This window comes from Aulonocara stuartgranti, assembly GCF_965226115.1.
Source record: "Aulonocara stuartgranti genome assembly, chromosome: 5".
NCBI classification, from domain to species: Eukaryota; Metazoa; Chordata; class Actinopteri; order Cichliformes; family Cichlidae; genus Aulonocara; species Aulonocara stuartgranti.
This window is the reverse complement of record NC_138943.1, coordinates 8990857-9011126: the sequence shown is the minus strand read 5'-3', so window position 1 is coordinate 9011126 and position 20270 is coordinate 8990857. Positions and strand designations below refer to the sequence as shown.

Here is a 20270-nt window from a genome sequence, read left to right as displayed (position 1 = left end):
TGTTTTTGCCAAGATTGTCAAGGTTTCTGAGAAAAACAAAAACCACTTCCCTCTGATAATTAAATGTCTGTCAGCATAACTAAGACAAACAACTATGAAGGCGTATCCTGCCGTGAGATAGAGCTGAAGTATTACACTGAATGAAATACAACACTTGAGCAGGATACAATGAAACAGTCATTGTCACAGGCTGGGTCTCTGACCCAGCGCTCTGAGTTCACGTTTGTATTTGTCTCATTTTGTTATGTGATTTAGTTTGTGTTATTTCCTATCTGCCTTTAGTTTAGGCAGTTATTGTTCCTGGGTTTTCTATGTTTTGGGGTTTTGTATTTATTCATCACATATTAGGTCTGTTAAGTTGTGTTGTCATGTTTTAGTTTTAGTATTTCCTGTTTTATTCTGACAATGTCATGTGTTCTTTGTTTATTGTATTTAGCTTTCCTCTCCTGGTCCTGTCATTAGGTTTATGTCTGTCAGCTGTTTCCCCCATGTGTCTCCACCTCCCCTGATCACCTCATGTATGTATTTAAGCCCTTTGTTTTCTGCATGCCATTGTCAGGTCGTCTGCTCATCCATGTCTCATCTCCAGGTACCCATGTCAGTTCACTATGGTTAAGGTTTTTCATGTTTTGTTATTAGTTCACCCAGTTTAGGTTATTGTTTAGTTTTCACCGATGCCCTATTATTTTTGTACCCTCGTTGCTAACCTCAAACGGCTTGTTTTGTTAATCCACACCACGTTTTGGTCTGCGTTTGAGTCCTCCTCTGCAACACATACGGTCTGCCCCAGCCAGACCGTGACAGTCATCATCACATTTTATTTTGGGCTTGTCTTTGTATGGATCCACACCCTTGTCAGCATAATGGCTTTGTGCTAATCTGTTGACATGACAGTGAATGCATTCACTGATGCTCTCCTCCTAGGAGAGAAACTTTTACATTTTAAGGTGTGATGAAGACTTCATCATGTTCTTTAACCTGCATAATAGTAGCATGCACAACAAAAATTAGGTTATAAAATCTTTCTCTTATCTAGTAGATTATTTTCATTTTCACAACAGCGTCTCAATCTGTCCAATGAACCCATTCAGTTATGTTTTGGTTTTTTGTTTTTTTTATCAATTTTGCTCCTTGGTCTTGGAAATTCCTTTCATATTTAATAGAGCCAAATCTTGCCTGATCAAAGAGGAAAAAACTAAAGAACATAATGAGAAAAAAAAAACTACACAGCCCTTTTCTCATGGGAGTGCAGTTTACTCTTTTTTTTCCGCAGCTTAGATCTCAACAATAGACAATGATGAAAAGAAAGTCAGGAGGCAAAGAATGCAGCTGATTGTATCTTTAGAAGTCACCACTTCATTCTACTGACTGAATTAACCACACTGTATGCACTGCATCTCTTTCTAACCTCATTTCTTCTGGCCAAATGAAACAAAACATTAACATATAACATGACATGTAAAGTTATGGTGGTAAAATTGATCAAAAGCTGCAAACAAAAAATGTTTTTGCAAGAACAACAAGAAAACAACATTATTGTATTTACTCTGTTTTATAACATAAATAGCATATAAGCAGCAATAATAAAGTACAATAAAATATTTACAAATTAGGTTTAAAATAATGCAAAAATCAAATATAATATTACAAAAGGCAATCCAAGTTTGATACTTTAACTATGTAAGCTCAGCAGGGTGGATTATCTGCCAAATGAACTGTGGCAACAATGAAAGTAAGTTTTCTTTCCCCGTCAACTCAGCGAGGCACAGTTTGATGGTACATCCTTGGGCCTTTTCATAAAGGTGAAATTCCATGTGAACTAGTGTAAAAAAACAGCAAAAAAACAAAACATTAAGTTGACCTTCATTCACAAAGTAATGCAAAAAAGGGAAATGATGCATCATTCTTTTTTAGGCTTCAATACAACACTAGCAATACTAATATTAACAACCTAAACTTACAGACAGAAAAATGGTTAAATATGTCTGGTGTATTTTGATGGTTTTATACAGATACCTGGGTGAGGCAGGCAATCTAAAGATTTTGGAAGTGTAATAACCCCGGCTTCTGGTCTTCTCTGGTGTCATATGAGCTATGGTGCCATTAAATAAGGAATTTGCATCAGAATTATGGAGTTATATTACTTTTATGTTAAAAAATTTATTAGTTTTATTGCATTCTTAATTGGCAATAAAAAGTGTTAGGTGTTAGTCAATTCAACATTGAGAAATTAATTACTTAACAAAATGACTCTGTCATTGAATGTATATATGAGATCAATGTAGCCTCAATGTCTGAACAGTTTAATGACTGAGCACTTTAAACCTAGATTCTTTCTAATGGCTAGTAGAGGAAGACTCTTGTCACCACAAAAGAAAACTCAGTTGTAAATAGAAAAGCTACCCCTTTCCTGATGAGTTTTTGGTCTTAATCACTTGTTTGTCAGGTAGGTTTTTTGTAACCTTACCATATAAAACACTTTGAGGTGACTGTAAGATTTATACAGGCGATCCTAGTCGTCTTGGTTTGGACAACCATTCAGTAAACACAGTTGTTGTCAATCAAACAAATTCCCCAAAACAATAAACATGAATCAAACCTCTTTATTGCAAAAAAATGTGAACAATATTTATTGCTTTGTATGTCTATATAAGTATTCTACGTAAAAACAATCTCATCTGTTTTCCTGTCATAGGCCAGTTGTGCCAGGGGAGATAACATTGCTTTATGTTAATGCGATGTGATTTTGATACATTTTGATTGACAATGAGCCATATGACCCATATGAGCCATATCATATGCTGTGTCATCAGTTTATTAGTTATATCTGCTCTATGTTCATCATGTCAGATTTCAAAAAAAGACAGGTGAAGGTAAAAATGCTCAGGTTGTTGTGGTACTTCACAAACTAATGGAGATTAAAGGCAGCTAGGTCCATCTTTTATATGCATTCTGTGGGCATAAGCAGCAAAATATCTATCCATCCATTTGCTAAATTTATTATAACAAATGTTCTGATTCCTTATGGCTGTGACATACAAATCAGCAAAAAAACAAACAAAGAGATTTTGTTTTTTTGCTGATTTGTAGTTCACAGCTGTTTTTGTTAAAGGATTTCCTCCTGACTTCCCTCATTCCTCAGCAGTCTGGAAACACACACACACGCACATCTGAATTTCAAAGACTAAAATGTAGTGGATAGATTTAAACTGCTGCAGCATATTGACGATATATTACTGTACAAGTCCATATAGGTTCTGAAAATACAGCTCTAAATATTCAAAGGTCAAAAGAGCAGAGCACGCAAAGAGAAGTAGCAGAGGCATATAGAGTAAAATCAAATGTAAGCCATGCATGATGAAGTTAAGAGTAAAAAAAAATTGAACTTACCCTTTTCTTCTCATGTTAAACTTGTGCAACAGGGAAAAACCTATAATTGCACCTGCAAAAAATAATTAAAGAAATTTTTTGTTTTTGTTCTCATTTCCACAACAAAATGCACTATATAAATTCCAAAAGAAACAATATACATTACCTAACAAAACCACAGCACCAATGACGACAGCAGCCACTTTTCCTGGAAAAAGACAAGCAAGGTTAAACGCACATGGAAAAAAATACAATAAATGTTTCTTATTAAAACTGGGGTTAAAAAACTCACCACTATCCGTGGCAGTATTTACATTCCCATCATGCATGCCTACAAAAGAAATATACAAAAAACAAACAACCACAGTTTTAGTATTCAGTTTAAACTGTTAGGGCAACAAGGATACATATACTGTAGCCAGATAGACAGATTTCACAATTTTCACATTTCATAATTTAGTGTTCTCAGGCAGAGAGCACAAGCACGAAAATGTTAAACTATGCAAGTTAAAGTCTAACTAAGTAAATTTAGTATTAAAAAATTAATGTGTTATATACACATGAATAATCTATGACCGACCTATCTCATGGCTTTATATTAGCTGTCAACTCATAATCAGTTACAAAGTATCAATATTGATGTTGTTCAAAGTCTTCGAGAACCTTTATATTCTTTCCACAAAGTAATGACATTCAGTGGTGTACAATATGCAATTTGGTAGTCAATGTAACGTAAAAACAGGCCAAAATATTAAAAAAGAAGGTTCAAATGCTTGAGTGCTTTATAAGACATCTCTCTACCTTGAAAGGATGATGATGTAGTTGACAGAATACCGGCAGAAGTAGCTTTTCCTCTCAAAACTTTTGAATAGCACAAATAGAATAATTCTTCCCAAGTTTCAACAAAGCTTCAAGAAATGTTTAAGTTTTCACTTTAAATTTTTAAGTATCAACAGGATAACAGTAGGTCTATATGAAAAGTCGTTTCTGAGATGCATGCAACATGCATATAATAAATTCATGCTCCTGTGATTAAACAGTATCAATTCAGAGTTTTTCTGTACCTTTTGGTAAAGTTGAGAGATTTGGTATTGAACTGGTTGTGACAGTTTGAGTTCTGTGAACTGTGGGTGCAGCAGAGGAATCTGAAAACGTGGATACTTTTGCGTCAGTTGTTGTCAAATCCGTTATGGCAACTAGCATGAGGAAGAGAAAAACTGCTTTTTAATGGAAGAGGTAAAACCACATAATTCATAATTATTCTCTATATTTCAATATATATAATTCTGTAAAACCACTGTTAGCCATTATTTCTCTTTATATACCTTGTGATTGAGAAGTAGTAGCTGGCGCTCTTGTCACTTCTGTCAAATAGGAATAAAAACAGAAAACACTTTCCTTCATATCATGTCAAAGGAAAAAAAAAAAGCACAGCAGCAGCAGCTGTTGCTCCTTGACATAGCTTCCCCGCCCCCAACAACTCTTGTGGGGAAAATTTACGCTTTAGTTAATACAATGTTAGGTTATTATTAGAATTAGCGTGCCAGTTAGTAGGTAAACTACATGGATGGAGAACATTTATAAGAGGTAAATATTAAAAGCTGAAGATAATGGCAAATCGATACATTAAATATGGCATGGTTTGGAAGTGGACAGCATAAAGAACATTCATAAAAACGACATTGAAGAATACAAAAACATCTGTATGATCCTAAAATAATGTAATATTCTCAAAACATTATGACCACCTCGACCTGCTTTGCATCATAACATTAAAAGTAACAAGTAAAACACACTGATGCATCAGCCTTACCATTGCATACAGGTTGATCAGGACTGTATTCACCAGTTTCATCGCATACAACAGTATCACTCCCTATGAGGGTGTATCCTTCATGACAGGTATAACGTATGGTATTGTTGTATTCTGGGTCATCTCCAGAATCCCATGAAGTATTGCCATTGGCTATTGCAGGTTTGTCACATGCTACAACTGAGAAACAGAAAAACCTCTTTACTCCAAAAAAAAAAAAAATCACAAAATGATCACAAAGTAACACATTTTACTCCTTATATATAGTGGCATTAATAACTGACATTGAGGAAAAAAAGTAACAGAACAGAAGACTGGAGGAATGTTTCTGAATAAATGCTTGTCTTAGAAACATTAAGTAAGAGTTTTGACCAGTTCTATGACTGATAGCTAACAAATGAAGACATTTACTTTCGCAAGAAGCTCTGCCACTCCACCCTTGATCATAGCACTGTTTGTAGCTCGACCCGCTAATCTGGTAACTGTAAAAAGACAGAGTGAAAACAAAGCTGCTTTGTTAATTTAAGGAAATGTTCATCCTTAACAGTAATAAAATTGCAATGCACTGAAAAAACATTTTTACAACTGAATCAATCACCGTTGTTAGAAGGAGAGCCAAGTTTCTAGCCAGTGAAACCACAAAGTAACATCTTATGACAACCAATCTATTTGTCTTTCATATGTATTTTGTTTTCTTTAGAAATATTTTCCATTAGCCAATGCATTCCATTGCACAGACATCAGTCATTTATCAGTACTTTATGCCAGACAACGTTTAGCACTACAGCATGAAGAAATGCAATGTTTGGAAATGAACATTAATATTTTAGTTATTTTTGTATGTCACTACTTCATGATTTTCATTTTTCTTTTTGGATTTTCTTATATTTTAACACAATGCTCAACCAGATAAGTATGAGAAGGTGAAACAGGTTTATACTTGCCCTTTTTCACAAGTTACTTTTACTAGAGCACCAAACAGAGTACCCTCACTTGTATCAAACTTCATATGTGGCTTTGGTGGAGGTTGACCACAGTCTTTCTCTGTAGCATAAAAAACAAACAACAGATATCACTACAGGTGTTTCAGGCTGTACATTAACTCACAAAATAACAGTAGTAGACAAGACTTACTCTTGCAGATGAGCTCTGACTCAGTCCATTGATCATTAATGCAAGTTATAAATTCAGAGCCGCTTTCTTTAATATATCCACTAGAACACTCTAACGTGACCATGATATTCTCTGGGAAAACATTCTTTAGAAGTGATTCATTGGTTAGGACAGTATTGTTCCCTCCCTCAGGTTTAGGACAGTCACCTGGAAGTAAAATAAAAAAAATGGTTTAAAATCAGTAGTCATGACAGTTAAACACTAAACATGAAAATTTGATTAAAATGATTAAAAATGTAAATACAAATTCAGCCAATATCATACATAACTTATAGGCTTTAGTGGAAGACATGAATGAAAATAATCTGCCGATCCTAATTCCTCATCAGAAATCGCTTTTTTAGTAAGGCAACTTTTATAAATAACCTAATGGAGAGGGATAATATAACTTCCTTCGGTGAAGTTTGTGTTAACATCCTTATTTTCAGTTAGTCACATTTTGTTATTTGTATAAAAACACTGAAAATATAGGTTCCTATCATCATAATACAGAAAAAATCTATACCCTTAGTGATGAGATGCACTTAATTCTTAATACTAAGTTTTCCAATGAATATTTAAGAAAAAAAGAGATAATGTTGCCCCACAAAAATGTGTTTTCCTGCATGCTTTCTTTCTTGCCCACACAGGAAGAGATTCCCTATATTTCCTAATATTTCCCAACACAGACACACAAAGGGGGAGAGTGTAAAGCCTAAAGCCAGGTGCTTGTTTACAAAAGTCTTTGGTCTTTGAAATGCAAATGCAGGTGTACAATGTATTTGATCATTCTATATCTATAACAGACAAAAGGTTAGACTGATATAAGTAAGCTTACATTCACAAGGTTTTGGAGCGGGTCTATTTTTTAAATTGAGAGAACCCCAAGAGGAAATGAAATGGATGTTAGAGTATGCAGCCAAGAACTAAAGCCTTATTCATTCATTCAGTGAAAACCTGCTTTGTTTTTTTGGCATGCACAGATTGTAGAGATTGATTTTGGAATGTCTGAATGGCAAACAAAAAATAAACATAGAAACAGGAAAAGTTGCTACCAACATATCTACATAGATACAATCTGATTTTAAAAACAAATCTAATTAACCCTGGGGTTTTTGTACTACAAAGGCGGTTTACTTCTTACTAAAGTATATCTTACCGCAATATAACTTATCCTCCAAACCTAACCTACCGCAGAGCGGGTTAGATTAGCGATCAGTAGATATGAAATCTGAGCCTACTGACTAATCAGTCATGACTTTTCCAGAGAAGATCCTCAGATTATCTCTGGAAAAAAGACTAATTTATTTTGTGTGTTTTGTAAAAAATATGAAAACAAGGCCACCTACATTACATCACATTTGTATGTACACTAAACCACATTGAAATTCTACTTTTAGATTTATTCTTTACTACCTCTCTCACGAGGCTGTAACAAACAACAAGAACTAAAACTTCCTTCTAAATATGAATTTAATCAAAAATTCATTATAATCCATGAGATTCTCCTGTGTCTTGATACAGGAGCTATATAGCTGATAAAGCTGTAATATTGATAAGTGTGTTAACATATACAGTTAGAATTTTGGGTCACTTTCTTTTCTGGCTTCAAAAAGCCTAAACATATGTGGTTGGTGCATAGTAATGAAATTTATATCACAGGGGCCTTTTTGTTTGAAGAAATGTTGACTAATCTTGGCATTTGTAAATGGATACTTGCTGTTATATTATAAAGGGAATACTTAACCAAAATGACAAGAAAAAATGGTTCACTGTAGGTTCATTGTGCTGTGATGGTTGTATGTAGGTTTGTAATGTATGTGTGCTCGCAGAGGTCATTAGTTCATTGGAATAAAGCCACCTCCACACATGGCTCAATGTATGGTGCCTCAGTGTGTGCGTGCTTATATGTATCAACATGTGTAAGTATTTATGGCTATGGCTTTGTACTGGTATCTGGTCATGGAACTACACTCCATTCCCAGATCTAACTTGGGAATGTCTGGTTATTTAACACGTGATCACAGGGATCTCTGTTGCTACTGATGTTGTTTTTTTCTACAAAATAAGAAAACCAGTAACCACTTGTGACTAATTAAAAATACCAAGATTGATTTCAATTATATGTGCTTCAACTTAGTGTAAATCAGATATTTAGCAGGTGAAATAAACGTTAAACTTACTTTTGAGGGTATTAAGACGTCAAATATGTTGTTTGAACAACAAATTGTGGCTATTTTTTCTCTCTCTCAACAGACTAGGTAGTATGTTATCATATTATAATGCTGAACCAGGCATTCACCTGTCCCTCTTGGTAATGTAAGTGTTAATAAGTAACCATGGATTTCTTATTTCAGTAGGTCTTCCCACTGGAAATGTTAAGAGGTGATTAATAAATCTAAATCTAAAGTTGTGGATAAGTAAACCCTGGTAAACTGAACTAAACAAACAACTACTAAAAATATAAGAAAAAGAAAAACTTTCTACTTTTTGGTTGTCTTAGCTTAACTGACATCTTCGCTCAAAATATTATTTCTCACTTTCTAAATTTGTTTACTTCAAAATAATCGCAGGAGTGCGCTGTATGGTAGAATAGTAGGTATTTCTCATCATGACAAGTTATTTCAAATATTCGTGTCAGCTAGTGGTATTCAATGTGAAATGTATAAAACGGTATAACTGTAAATATCTCAACAGCTGCTGATCATTTCAGAGATATTCATAGAAGTTGGCGACTTTTCTTTTCCTCTTGCTCAGACAGTAAAAAAATGTAGCATGGCTCTCTTAGTTAGAGTTCTCCTGTGACTTGGTTGATAATTATTATCTCATTAAGCAGACTCCCCCGAGAATGGTGTTACTACTGACCTGCTGCGTTTACGACCAAGAGGTACATTAATAGCAGGGACTTGAGTCTTCGCTGTGTGTCCAATAGAGTTTCCATGTCGCAGAAGGACAAAAAAGATCCTGGTCCAACTCTGGAAAATCCTTACGTTAACCGCAACTTGTTCAGAGAGGCAAGAGAGAGACCTGAACCTTTCCTCAGACTGTCAACTCTTTACTCTCTGCTGTCTGCGAACGCGTCATGCTGTTTGTATTGCACGTGTAACCGGAAGTGAAGTAATTTCCTCCAAAATAAAAGCCTAGAAGAAAGAATAACCCTCTCCAGAAGAAAACTGCCGACTGAATTAGGAAACTAGCCCTTTTAAGGTAAGTACATGTTTGTGATTTTTAAAAAAAAATATATAATATTGATGTATGAATTTGTAGCTTTCTGAAGGAAAACCTGCGCATACAACTTCACATTTCACACTCTGTAAACAACTCAGGTAACGTGCAAATTCTTACTGTTCAGTTTTACATGTTTAAATGTTTAGATATGCACATATAATTACAACTGATTGCACACTTCATAGTCTTTAAACAACTCACGTTTAGGCCTAATGTACAATCTTTATGTCCAGTCTTATTGTTTAAATCCTTCAAAGACATACACATGTTTTTATACATGCATGTGCATATATTGGGTATGGGTATGTGTGTATGTATATGTAGACATAATTATATGCGTATGAAATATGGATTTAATATAACGTAAAAATTGTTTCGTTTATTTTGAAATGCTTTGGAAGTATTAAAGGAAGTTCTGCTAAATTTATACGCTATATATACATGTGAGAGGTTTTTTGCAACTGGCAGCAACCCGAACTGCCTAGTCAACTGCCCAATCTGTTCCTGCAAATAGAGTAGGAGCGGTGATATCTCCAAACAGTACAAAGAGGGGAAAAGGTGAAACATAATTGTCTTGGAAAAGAAATCGGCCACCCCCTCTCTGTATCTTTAAAACCTCTTTTTTGTTTCACGGGTCCTCAAAAGGTGAAAACAGTTATTTCTAATAAATCTATATAACGGAATACGTGGTAGACATTATCTACTATAACAAAAATCCACTTTTGGGTGCGAACTTTAACTAAACAAAAATGTGAAAATAGGAAAGGCATGGCTGAAGTTGTGAAATCGGGGATTCCCTTCGTAGCACTTTATACAGTCAAAGTCTGAGTCCCTTTAAATGCTTTGGATTTTTACCATGGATACGGGCTTTGTTCAACAAGGGGACTGCGCCTCATTGCCTCATAATCTTGTCTAAATTCCAAGCTCACCAGCAAAACCGCTGACAGGGGCTGCCTCTTTTTCCACCCAAGAGTTGCCGGAGAAACCATCTAGTATCACTTAGAAACAGGACAACAAAGCGCAAGTGGCCCGTATCTGTACAGTAAAAGACTGGGGTGTTTTTAAGAAGTGCGAAAACACCAGCATATGGGATCCACTTTTTTAGTGAGGCAGCCTGCATCACTCTAAAAAGTAAACTAATGAAAGAAATTAGAGCCCCAACCCATTTGTGAGTGCAGTGATGTAAAATCAATCAAATGTAAACTATAAAAAGTATGCGGTGCACCTTATTCTCTTTTAAGGAATATTCAAAAAGTAGCATTAGTGGGTAACTGCTTTTTGTGAGACAAGCAACGTCTTGTGCTCAGGTCTCTTTTGCTATTCTTATCTCTCAGAACACCATGTTCAAGTGACTGATTAAGACACCTCCCTTCTCAGCAGCCCCCATCTGCTTCTCATCAAGTCGGATAATGTGGAGAAGAGGGTGCCAATTTTACAGCACACTGCTGAATAATTCACCTGCCTTTCTAATGTTGAGACATACCAATAAGGTGACGTGAACAGTGGCATTATCATACAGTTTAACTCCACCTTCTTTTGAAGCATCGTCTTATCTATGCCATGGCAGGTCTGTGCATGCAAGGTTCTCATTTGGAAATGCCTTTCCCCTCAGTATCACATTTTTTTAATCAATCTACAGGATTAAAATGTTCATCTCATTCATGCTAAAACAACATCCATTTTTCTGTTACTGTCATTAATGGTGACAAGAAATAATGAATCTTCATTCAGAAAAAACCCCAACAACTGATGACTGGCGGGAAAAAAGTTTTAAGGAACTAATGTCCTTCAGTGACATCTAGTGCTAAAAAGATAAACTGCGATTTAAGAAATGTGGTCGCTGTGATCCATCAAAATGTATAGTCTCAACAAGCTTAATGTCACTTTTATTAAGAGTAACTAATTAAATTATTAAGTGACAAAATAAAGTGTGTGTTGTTTATTTTTCCATTATAGGACTTGGAGGTTGTTGCTGTAACATGCAGTAAAATACAATAAAGACTTCTTTTATTAGATTTTTTTCATCTATTTTGTATCTGTAACATTTATGTTATGCTATATTGGAATCACTGTAACAACTTTTTTCAATAAAAATAAAAATAAAAGCTTTGCGCAGTGGCAGTATCGTAGCCTATGAGGTTTATCCGAGGCGCGATTATTGCTCGTTGAAAACTTTACCCAAAAATAAAAATGAAAATAATAATATTGATACTGATAAGAAAGTAATAACATATATTACCAGTAGTTACTTCACCCCTTATTGCTTGATGTTGTCAGTGACTTTGTAGTTTTCGTACACCTCCTCACATCCTCTATGGAGGCTTACTTTTATAAAAGTGCCTATAAGAGTGTCTTCATGTATACTGGAATACGAGAGGTTGTATATTGGACTTTCATAGAGAGACTAAAACGTCTGCAGATTTTAAAATGATCGTATGATTATACACCCTATATAAACGCTGAGTGTAGTTTCTGATTCCAAAGATGTCAAACCAATACTTAATTCCTGAAAGTACTATTCTTTATATTGGGCAACAGGGGACGATACTTCTGGTTTCAAAAATCTCTCCTACTGCATGGAGGTCACTGGGAAAACTGCTCTTTACTCCACTTGATCTGAGACCTCAGTAAACAAAATTACCTAATGAGTTTATGGTCACTACTTCTACTCCTACAGGCTCTAAAGAGGCTTCTTTCTGCTCTGAATTTGGTCTTTTTTAACAGGAAATTCTAGCGACTTTTTGAGTCAACGTTAAGCGGCCATTAAAGGAATGATAATGGGACTTATCAGGGCCATTTCCTGCTCTATATCAAGTATGGTTTCCTTATTATACTAACATACTTTTACTTAATCCTTTTGAGTGCACTGCTTTAGTACCTTTCCTTAATAACTTTCTTCTAAATAACTGTGATTCTAAATATTATCTTATCAGAAGAGTTCCTTGGGAATGTTCTGCTGCTTCTATGCTGAAAGTCTAGCTCCACCCTGTCTTCAACACATTCTTTCATCCCAGTACCAAAAGTAGAACACAAGATATGATGATTTTCAGCCGTTTAAAACAATTAAGTCAATTGTAAGTCATCCACTCATTGTTTAGGCTGCTCTTCCAATGGCTGAGCTGTTCTCAGAGGGGAAACTCTTAGTGTTCTGTATCACTAAAATATTATTCCCAGTACGTTGTTAGTTATTATGTGTTTTAGCGCCCTCTGTGGTCGTTTCAAGTAATGCACCGTAGAAATGGTTTGTTTTGAAACAACTTTATTGAACAGGAAGTCAGCTCAAGGAAAGCAAGCGAGCGAAAGAAAGAGAGACATATCGGCACACGGCTTATGGTGTCCTGTCGGAAAATTTACTGTCTACATCTTTGGTTTACGGTTGTATCGCCGGTATGTACTTAAAGTTAAATTACAACTTGTTTTTGTACATTGTTGCCGCTAGCGCAGTATTTGACCGTAAAGCTAATCTCGGTGCTAAGCTAGCTATCCGCGATGTCGGAGGTCGTCTGAGATAGCCTCAGTAGTTGTTTAAAAGTTTATATAATTAGACGTATGCTGTGTATTAGTATTGCGGTGTATAAATGTATGTTATGCTACGCTTATGTATGTCTTGACTGTATTTTTTGTCTTGTTTCTAGTTTTACCCTTTTGAATGTCAGTAAACCTGTTGACAACGCCCATCGGTCTTCAGAGTGGTGATATGAGAAAGGTGTTCACGCCCTTGCATCAGACATGCACCCGTAACGGCACAGTAAAACGGCGACATCCGCACGAACAAAGATAACGCAGTCATCGCACACTAGAGTGAAGCTGACCACTACTGCGCCTGGGAGCAACACGGCATACAGCAGTGAGCCAGCAGTCGTCTAATCAACTCCAACATGTCCAGCAAGGCGTCATCCCTCAAGACCCGGTCCGAAGCTTCGTGTGCCTCCTCTACAGGTTCTGCAGCAGCCAAAGCCAGAGCAAAAGCTGAGGCAGCCAAGGCACGGCTCAGCTTCGCAGCTAAAGAAATGGATTTGAAGGTAGAAAAAGCACAAATAGAAGTAGCAAAAGCTAAAGTCGAGGCATCCATCGAATATTTACAGCATGAAAAAGATGTAGCTTCAGCCATTGCTGAAGCAGAGTCATTAGAAGCAGCTGCTGCCACACAGACAGAAACGCGCAGCAACATCTGTCCCTCAGTAACAGCAGAACGAACTAAACAGTATGTCATTGGCCAATCTACATTTGTGAGAAAAGAAAATGATGCTGCTCTTCAACAATCACAAAATGAAAATGTAACACAAAGTAAATCAGAGCTCACCTGTGATCAGCCACCAAGCCCTAAAAAGGAAAATGACCCACAAAAAATTCCAATTGGTCTAACAGATGATCCTGACTGTTGCCAAAAAACTCCAGTCATTTCCCCTTCTCCCCATGCTAATAAAAATTACAGTACCAATTGGTCAAATCAGGTGTCAGCATCTAGCTTCCATAATGCTAGGCCTTTATACAAAGAGCCTAGAGAATCAAATGTGAGTGACTTCATCAGATACTTTGCTCGTCGTGAAATAGTGGCAACAGGGCTGCTCCAGTTTAATGACAAGCCCCAAAACTTCAGAGCTTGGAAACGCTCATTTGAAAATGCTATAAGCGGGTTAGATCTAACGGCAAGTGAAGAAATGGACTTGATGTTAAAATGGCTTGGCAAGGAATCGGCTGAACATGCAGAACAACTCAGAGCCATACACATCAACAACCCAGTCAATGGCCTCAACATGATATGGGACAGACTTGAACAATGTTATGGCTCAGCTGAAGTGATCGAGGATGCACTGTTTAAAAGAATTGATGCATTCCCAAAAATCTCATCCAAAGACTTTGCAAAACTGAGAAAATTTAGTGACCTGCTCATGGAAGTGCAGTGCGCTAAAGCTGAAGGAGACCTCCCTGGTCTCGCGTTCCTAGATACAGCAAGAGGAGTAAATCCAATCATCCAAAAACTTCCCTTCTACCTGCAAGAAAGGTGGATTACGGTAGGAGCCAACTACAAACGCACAAAATGTGTCTCCTTCCCACCATTTAGTGTTCTAGTAGACTTTGTTGCACAAGAAGCTGATGCTAGAAACGACCCCAGCTTTAACCTCACACCATCACCTGATGCACCCAGACCAGACAAACTATCTTGGAGGGCAAACAGACAAAAAGAGATTTCTGTGCACAAAACTGATGTCATCTCTCGCACTAGTTCAGACACACAGAGGTTCCCAAACAAAACTGTACATGGTGAAAAGATTTGTCCAATTCACAAGAAAGCCCATCCTCTCGCAGTGTGCAGAGCATTTCGCATGAAAACACTGTTAGATAGGAAAATGTTCTTAAAAGAAAATGACTTTTGCTTCAGGTGCTGTGCTTCATCTTCACACATAGCAAAGAACTGTAAAGCCAAGGTACAGTGTTCCGAGTGCAACGATGAGAAGCACTGCACGGCTCTCCACCCAGGACCAGCTCCCTGGCTAAAAGAAACCGAACCAGCAGCAGAGCATGGCGGGGAGCCTGACACCACTGAATCAGAGGAGATCACTTCTAAATGCACTCAGGTTTGTGGTGTGAATGAAGCAGGCACTTCATGTTCTAAAATCTGTCTCGTGAATGTCTACCCAGCAGGCCACCCACATCAAGCAGTAAGGCTTTATGCCATCCATGATGAACAAAGTAACAGATCACTAGTACGTCCGGAGTTCTTCGAGTTGTTTAATGACTGCGGCCCAAGTTCCCCTTACTCGCTTAAGACATGTGCAGGTACCAAAGAGACAATGGGTAGAAGAGCTACAGGTTATGTAGTGGCAGCTTTAGATGGTTCAGTCCACATCTCACTGCCTAGCCTAATTGAGTGCAAAAATATCCCAAATGACAGAGACGAGATCCCCACACCCAGTGCAGCTAGACACCACAGCCATCTAAAGTCAGTGGCTCACCTCATTCCTGCCTTGGACTCTAACGCCCCCATACTAATGCTTCTTGGACGGGATGTCATTAGAGCTCACAAAGTCCGCAAACAGATAAGTGGCCCTAACAACGCACCCTATGCTCAAAAATTGGACCTAGGATGGGTCATAGTAGGAAACGTGTGTTTAGGTGACGTCCACAGAACTCCTGCAGTAAGGACTCTGTTCACAAATGCAACTGAAAGGGGACGTCCCACAGCATTCGAGCCATGTCCTAATGTTTTCAACATAAAAGAGAAACATTGTGGGATACAAGTTCCACTCAACTTCAGCTCCCAGCTGGCAGACAGTGCTTGTGAACCTGATCATTTAGGATGTAATGTGTTCAAACAAACCAGAAATGACAACTACATCTCACCTTCCATCCAGGACAATGCCTTCTTAAAAATAATGGAGGAAGGACTAACAAAAGACACAGATAACAGTTGGACAGCTCCTTTACCATTTAAAAATCCACGCCGAAAGCTCCCTAACAACAGACCACAGGCCCTGAATCGCCTAATGTCTCTTCTTCGCACCTTTTGAAAATATTTTTATTGAAAAAAGAGAACAGTACTTGCAGTTACCGAAATACAATCAACCTTTCTTAATTTTCCTAATTAACACATATATATATATATATATATGAAAAGAAAAACAAAAAAAAACAAAAAAAAAACAAAACACAACGCCCCCCCCCCCAGTCCCACACAGATCAACACAACCATCAAACATATTAGAGGAATATAACAGTAACAAAAGTAGATTTAAACAGGCAATACCTCTAGACTAGCAAAATAAGAGATAAAGGGTTGCCACTTGTGAAAAAATTTGGCTGTGCAACCTCTCAACGTATATTTAATTTTTTCAAGTTTTAAAAAAAACATGACATCTTTAAGCCACCGGGAAATAGTAGGACACTTAACAGACTTCCAATGCAACAATATTAGACGTCTCGCTAATAGGGATGTGAAGGCTATAATATCCCTTTGTGTGGAATCAAGTGTAAGTGAGCGAGCAGGAATCCCAAATACAGCAATCAAAGGACAAGGATGAAGAGTTACCCCAAGAACAGTTGACATAATAGCAAAATACCTTGTCCAGAAACCTTGTAGCTCAGGGCACAGAAAAAACATGTGGCTAAGGTGGCAAGGAGAACCATGGCATTTATCACATTTATTTTCCACTTCTGGATACAATTCAGAAAGTCTAGACTTAGAGAAATGCACCCTGTGTATGACCTTAAATTGAATAAGTCCAAGACGAGCACAGGAGGTGGAAGATCGTACTCTCGCTATAGCCTGTTCCCAAGACTCCTCATGTATTCGAAATCCCAGTTCTTCTTCCCATGTACGCTTAAGCTTAACATTAGAGTGGTTACTAAAAGACAGAATAGCATCATAGAGTTTCGAAATGGTTCCTCTGTGATGAGGAATAAATGATAACGTAGTTTCCCACTGCTGTTCTGGAGGCAAAGAGGGGAAATTTGGGAAACACTTAGCAACAAAATTTCGAATTTGAAAATAGCGAAACAAATGGGTAACAGGGAGATTATAACGAGAAGACAAGTTGGGAAAACTATCGAAAACACCATCCACATATAAATGTTTGAACTGTTTTATACCCTTGTCACACCACACTGAAAATGTCGAGTCCAAAAGTGAAGGGGGAAACAAATGGTTGTCGCTTAGAGGACCCGAGGAAGACGGCATTACAAAATTAAAGTGACGTCTAAACTGAAACCAGATTTTGAGTGTGTTAAGAACCACCTGATTATCAGTGTACAGAGAGGGTCTCACGGGTAAAGAGGAATAGAGCAAAGCCGGTAAAGAAGAGCCCTTACATGATGATAGCTCCAATTTACACCACGAGGAACCAGAAGATTTTAGCCAGTAGCAAAGTTTATGGATGTGAGCGGCCCAGTAATAGACTAAAAAATTAGGTAATGCAAGTCCTCCACTAAATCTGCATCGCTGCAGCAAAGTTTTAGAGACCCTAGGTGGCTTCCCTCCCCAAATGAAAGAACCAATAATCTTGTCCAGTGAAACAAAAAAATGTTTCGGCAAAAATAAGGGAATTGACTGAAATAAAAATAAAAATTTTGGTAAGATGTTCATTTTAACAACGTTAATCTTACCGATTAAAGAAAGGGGGAGATTACCCCATCTTTGAATATCAGATGTGACCCTAGATATAAGAGGAGACAAATTTGCTGATTTAAGGCCAGCTAGAGAGCGAGTCACGTTAATCCCTAAGTACTTAAACCCAGACGGACTGAGACGAAAGGGTAGATCGGACTGTTGAAGTTGACGTGCTGCCGTATTAACAGGAAAACACTCACTTTTCCCCAAATTCAATTTATAACCTGAAAACGAACTGAAGTTCTCCAGAATACTTAAAACAGCAGGGATGGAGCATGCCGGGTCAGTCATATATAATAACAAGTCATCCGCATACAACGATACTTTATGTGTAATTCCATTACGGATGATTCCCCTGAATACAGAAGAAGATCGCAATGTAATAGACAGAGGCTCGATGGCAATGGCAAAGAGTAAGGGAGACAAAGGGCAACCTTGACGACAACCACGACCCAGCGCAAAATAATCAGAGTAAACATCATTAGTATGAACACTGGCTTTAGGGGACGAATAAAGAAGCCGAATCCAGGAAATAAATTTATCACCAAAACCAAATTTCTCTAAAACTGCAAACAAGTACTCCCACTCCACCCTATCGAACGCCTTTTCAGCATCTAAAGAAATCACAAGTTCAGGAAGTTCAGATAGACGCTTTGAGTAAATAACATTAAAGAGTGTACGGGTATTAAAAAACAATTGCCGTCCCTTTATAAAGCCATTCTGCTCTTCAGATATAATTCGAGGAAGCACATCCTCAAGGCGAGATGAAATTACTTTAGCCAATACCTTTGCATCGGCATTAAGCAGAGATAATGGCCTGTAGGAACCACAGGAGGTTGGGTCCTTGTCATTTTTGAGAAGGAGCGCTATGGTTGCTTGTGTGAGAGTAGGTGGTAATGAACCGGTTTCCAAGGATTCGTTAAACACAGACAAAAGCAATGGTGCCAATTTACCAATAAATGTTTTATAGAATTCAATCGGAAACCCATCCGGGCCCGGGGCTTTATTAGACTGCATAGCTGTAATAGCTTTTAATACTTCTTCAACAGATAATGGGGAGTCCAATTGCCCCGCATCATTAGCACCAATAACAGGGTTTGAAAGATTATGAAGAAATGCATTCATTTTAGCTTTATCCGTGGGAAATTCGGACCTGTACAACAAAGAGTAAAATGTTTTAAAGGTAGAATTAATTTCCAAGGGATCTGTAGTAATATTGTCATCAGAGTGTTTAATAATGGGGATCACACGCGAGGAGGCCTGACGTCGTAACTGATGTGCCAACAAGCGACTAGCCTTGTCACCATATTCGTAATATGAGCCACGACTGCGTAGTAATAAGTGCTCAGCCTCTTTGGTTGACATAAGATCAAATTCTGCTTGCAAATCAAGGCGCTGCTTCAGTAATTCTGGAGAAGGGTTCAGTGTATAACTTTGATCAAGGTTACTAATTGCAGCTATAAGTTCTTTAAGCCTGGCATTAATCTTTTTATCAGCACGGACAGAGTAAGAAATAACTTGACCTCTCAGGTAGCATTTAAGAGTCTCCCATAGCAGAGAATATGAGACAGAATCATCCTGATTGAAGGACAAGAACTCCTCAATAGAGCCTGAAATAAATTCACAAAATTCTTTATCCGCCAGAAGGAGAGAGTTAAATCTCCAAAGTGGAGGGCTACGTTTATGGGTAGAAAGATGAACATCCAATAGCAGAGGAGAATGATCAGATATTACAATACCAGAATAGTCGGAAGAATTAACACATGAATTAAGAGTTCTGTCGATGAAAAAATAATCAATCCTGGAATAAGACTGGTGGACCTGAGAGAAGAATGAAAATTTTTTGATTGAAGGGTTGCGAAATCTCCATGGATCAACAAGATCATTCTGTTTCATAAAATCTGAGAATGTTTTAGACATAGATGATTGAGTCAAATTACGAGGACTAGATCGATCCAAAATTGGATCAAAAACACAATTCAGATCACCACCAAGGATAAGCAAATGTGTATTCAGAAAGGGGATGTTACTCAGCAATCTATTAGCGAATTCAGCATCATCAAAATTCGGGGCATATACATTTACCAACAAAACCTTTTTCTGCATTAGGGTACCAGCAACAATGATGTATCTACCGTTCCTATCAGCGACAACATTGGTCAAAGTGAATTGAACTTTCTTATTAATGAGAATGGCCACTCCTCTAGCCTTCGAATTAAAATTTGAGTGAAAGACCTGACCTACCCAAGGGCAATATAACCTATAATGATCCTTAATGCGAAGATGAGTCTCCTGTAAAAATGCTATGTCAGAATTTAGACGTTTCAAGTGAGTAAAAACCTTAGATCTCTTAACAGGGTTACCCATACCTCTGATATTCCAACTAATGAATCTAAGAGGCATACCTGACCCAGCAATGCTGGGGTCTATATTTCCATTAACCATTTACAAAAAGGAAGAGGAAAAAGACCAAACCAAAATGCCAGTGGCCATGAAGAGCCGAAATGGGACAGCCCCCCCCCAACCCAACCCTGAACACAAATACACCCCCAAGTCTCCACAGAACAGAACAAAGGAGACAGCAGTGTACCCCCAAAGTAG

The 20270-nt window shown here is 37.5% G+C and overlaps 2 protein-coding genes across 4 annotated transcripts; one reads left to right on the top strand and one right to left on the bottom strand.

Moving 5' to 3' along the window:
• Positions 1–1547: 1547 nt before the first annotated feature.
• Positions 1548–9440, bottom strand: LOC309706264 (complement decay-accelerating factor). Of its 3 annotated transcripts, none has more exons than XM_082532627.1 (13): positions 9200–9440; positions 6317–6502; positions 6127–6226; positions 5594–5664; positions 5183–5362; positions 4695–4733; positions 4434–4565; positions 4171–4230; positions 3662–3700; positions 3536–3577; positions 3391–3442; positions 2017–2092; positions 1548–1819 (listed from the first exon to the last, which is right to left on the bottom strand). In XM_082532627.1, exons 1-12 carry the CDS (start codon positions 9273–9275, stop codon positions 2035–2037), a joined length of 1035 nt encoding a protein of 344 aa, XP_082388753.1. In that variant the 5' UTR covers positions 9276–9440; the 3' UTR covers positions 1548–1819; positions 2017–2034. The 3 variants fall into 3 exon arrangements, with proteins under 3 accessions (XP_082388753.1, XP_082388755.1, XP_082388754.1); XM_082532629.1 differs by having other exon boundaries at positions 4434–4514; XM_082532628.1 differs by lacking the exon at positions 2017–2092.
• Positions 9441–12710: 3270 nt separating this feature from the next.
• LOC309707390 (uncharacterized protein) lies at positions 12711–16074 on the top strand (the record flags this gene model as incomplete). The annotated part of the gene is made up of 2 exons (XM_082534698.1): positions 12711–12949; positions 13198–16074. Exon 2 carries the CDS (start codon positions 13441–13443, stop codon positions 16072–16074), a length of 2634 nt encoding a protein of 877 aa, XP_082390824.1. The 5' UTR covers positions 12711–12949; positions 13198–13440.
• Between the last annotated feature and the right edge of the window lie 4196 nt (positions 16075–20270).